General features: G+C 36.7%; 1 protein-coding gene and 1 pseudogene across 1 annotated transcript; one reads left to right on the plus strand and one right to left on the minus strand.

Moving 5' to 3' along the window:
- Window positions 1-507: 507 nt before the first annotated feature.
- LOC113643755 lies at window positions 508-1,189 on the plus strand (annotated as a pseudogene).
- A 1,129-nt stretch (window positions 1,190-2,318) lies between these two features.
- Window positions 2,319-3,287, minus strand: LOC113643775 (odorant receptor 131-2-like). The gene has a single exon (XM_047805970.1). It carries the CDS (start codon window positions 3,285-3,287, stop codon window positions 2,319-2,321), a length of 969 nt encoding a protein of 322 aa, XP_047661926.1.
- Between the last annotated feature and the right edge of the window lie 304 nt (window positions 3,288-3,591).

Consider the following 3,591-nt stretch of genomic DNA (forward strand, 5'->3'; position numbering starts at 1 on the left):
GTCCATTTTTCTTTGCGAAATAGCTCAAGCCCAGTCAGATTGGATGTTGAGCGTCTGTGAACAGCAATTTTCAAGTCGCGCCACAGATTCTCCATTGGATTTAGGTCTGGACTTTGCCTGGGCCATTCTAACACATGAATATGCTTTGATCTAAACCACACCATTGTAACTCTGGCTGTATGTTTAGGGTCATTGTCTTGCTGGAAGCTGAACCTCCAACCCAGTCTCAAGTCTTTTGCAGACTAACAAGTTTTAATCTCAGATTGCCCTGTATTTGGCTCCATTCATCTTCCCATCAACTCTGACCAGCTTCCCTGTCCCTGCTGAAGAAAAGCATCCCCACAACATGATGCTGCCACCACCATGTCTCACAGTGGGGATGGTGTGTTCAGGGTGATGTGCAGTGTTAGGTTTCTGCCACATATAACGTTTCGAATTTTGGCCAAAAAGTTACATTTTGGTCTCATCTGCAATGACAAATAAAGATATCTATAAATATATCACACCATGGTCTACACTCTTTGGAGTAAGCCTGTTTTTAAAGTGACACCACGCTACATTCTGTTTAACCACATGCTTTTCAATGACTCAATACATCTCATTTTTTCCTCTTGTTGTATGTTTTAATTCTGGCCTCTCTCAAGTTAGTCATGGCTGCTTGTACTGTTTTAGTTTTTATTTTGTTTTACTTTCTAATTGGCTTACTTTATGTAGTATTGACTGATCCTAAATTTTTTAAATCACAAATATTTTGCACAAGAGAAAGGCTCTTCATAAAGCAATGGCAAGTAGATGCTTATCAGGGGGTTAATATGTTCTTTGTGTCAGTGTCTGTGATCATCCTTTTCACTTATATTAGAATTTTGATCACAGCCATGTCCATCACCTCCAATAAAGCCTGTACTGCAAAAGCTCACAAGACCGTGCTGCTGCACATCATTCAGCTGGGCCTGTGCCTTACTTCTTTTCTTTTTAGCATTATACAGTAGATTGAGTTACAGCAACGAGCAGCACCAGCAGCAGCCTCTATGTAGATCTGCGTTATCTAAACTATTTGTTTGTGCTGATCTTGCCACGCTGCTTAAGCCCACTCATTTATGGACTGAGGGATGATTCTGTAAGACCTTTATTTATCTACTATTTTTGCTGTGCAAGAGGCAAACACAGGTCTAATGTCAATGTACACTGAATTTAGACCTTTATTTCAGATGCTTAGGGATTCATAAATGTGTTTAGTGTCATAGGCACAGTATATTTAAGATTTAGCTACATGTTTTCTATGATGTTCTATGATAAGCGGTAGAAAATGAATGAATGAATTTCAGTATTTAACACAGTGCTAAATTCTATTAGTAAAGTCACATACATCAGAATACAATAGTTAACTCTATCCAGCATTGCTCAAGAATCACAAGCTCAAGCTTTTGTCATGATCCTCATCAATCCCATGAATTGACCATCATAGAAAACATGTAGCTAAATCTTAAACATGTTGTGCCTGCAAGACTGCTCTTGATCAGAAATATAAGCATTTTTCTAGGAAAAGTGTACAGTATATATGAACACAATGCCTCTGTCTTTCTCTTCTCTTCAGAAAAATATTTTAAATACAAAACAAAAAATCTTTTGCATAAAACTACATGATCTCAGTCTTCATATGCACATGACCATCTCCCAAAGAGCACAGTGTTAATAAGCAAAAGCAGGAGTGCCACAGTTAACACTTTCTAATAGCTGTCACTAATATTTGATGCCAAATAAATGTATTTGTATGAATAAAATAAATCCCAGTAATCATCATTTAAGTGTATTGAGTCATTAAATCGTTCTGAAGTTGGAAGGTTTATTGTAAATTTATATCTAGTAAACTCATATATCCTTGTATGACTTTATTTTAAATAAGGACAAACATTTTGAGAGGAAAATTGGCTATAAGAGCCATATCTATACATGTACACAATATCTATACATGTTTCTTTAAGTTGGCATTTTCTGTATTCTCTACTACACATGAAACACTGCTATTCTACAGTTTAATTTACTGTGTATGATCTTTTCAGCAGTACATAGTACATAGTATACAGTACATAGTACATAGTGTAGAGTATTTGCAGTAAGGTCTTCCAGGCCGTGTTTGGCTTTGAAGTGAAACACACGGATAACTGTTTTCAGTTGTATTTAACAGAGTATTTAAATGGGGTAGTAATGTAACTGTTCATAACAATTCACACTATATTTTTGTCATGGGTTTCTACAACAGTATGTATGACACTAAACATGTTTAAGAATCCCTAAGCATCTGAAATTAAGGTCTAAATTCAGTGTACATTGACAGCAGACCTGCGTTTGCCTGTGGCACAGCGAAAGTAGTAGATGAATAAGGGTCTTATAGAATCGTCTCTAAGTCCATAGATGAGTGGGCTTAAGCATCGTGGCAAGATCAGCACAAACAAATAGTTTAGATAACGCAGGTCCATAAAGAGGCTGGTGCTGGTGCTGCTCGTTGCTGCAGCTCGCTCTATAATGCTAAAAAGAAAAGAGGTGAGGCACAGGCCCAGCTGAATGATGTGCAGCAGCACGGTCTTGTGAGCTTTTGCAGCAGAGTCTTTATTGGAGGTGATGGATCTGGCTGTGATCAAAATTCTAATATAAGTGAAAAGGATGATCACAGACACTGACACAAAGTAGAACATATTAACCCCCTGATAAGCATCTACTTGCCATTGCTTTATGAAGAGCCTTTCTCTTGTGCAAAATATTTGTGATGAAAAAAATTTAGGATCAGTCAATAATATATAAATCAAGTCAATTATAAATTGTATCATACTCATAAACCAAATAATTCCAATAGCAATATAAGTTTTTTTCTGAGTGGCTATTTCAGCATGTCTTAGAGGAAAGTTTATAGCCACATAACGCTCTAATGACATCAGAGCCAGGTTTAAAGGTGCATTACGGAAAGTTGTGCTAGAAACAAAAACTAAAAAAGCACAAGCAGCCACGACTAACTTGAGATAAGGCAGACCTAAAATATACAACAAAGACGTAACAAAGAGCTGAATCGAGTCATTAAAAAGCATGTGGTTAAACAGAATGTAGCGTGGTGTCTCTTTAAAAACAGGCTTACTCCAAAGAGTGTAGACCATGATAGAATTCAAATAGATAAAGAACAGAGACATTAAAATTGCAAAAGAGACTTTTGATACTAATCCTTCAGACAGAACAGGCTGGAACATTTGCTGAGGTATAAGCAAAACTTCAACTATGCTATCATTAGAAACTGACATACTATGTTAGAAAGAGTCAACAAAAAATATTTACAGATATCACTTAATACAATAAAGGATGATCTCTAAAAAAGCACAACCACTTCCTCACAGATCAGATTAGAGATTCAGTAACAAAGAGAAGACAAATTGCATGCTTGCACTAATCTGTTATATCTGGTATAAAACCCCACATTGATATGGGACTCCAGCTACAAAGAATAAAACTGACCCTGAGATGACATTTATAATAAGCACCAGAGAGAGATGATGGCACGTGTCTGAGTGTAAATAATAGACCTCAGGAGTTTACTCATTCCTGTGA

Source organism: Tachysurus fulvidraco, chromosome 21 (genome assembly GCF_022655615.1).
Source record: "Tachysurus fulvidraco isolate hzauxx_2018 chromosome 21, HZAU_PFXX_2.0, whole genome shotgun sequence".
NCBI lineage: Eukaryota > Metazoa > Chordata > Actinopteri > Siluriformes > Bagridae > Tachysurus > Tachysurus fulvidraco.

What these genes read in the sequence shown, in the direction of transcription:
- LOC113643775 (XM_047805970.1), bottom strand. Translation starts at nt 3,287, where the DNA reads ATGTCAGTTTCTAATGATAGCATAGTTGAAGTTTTGCTTATACCTCAG.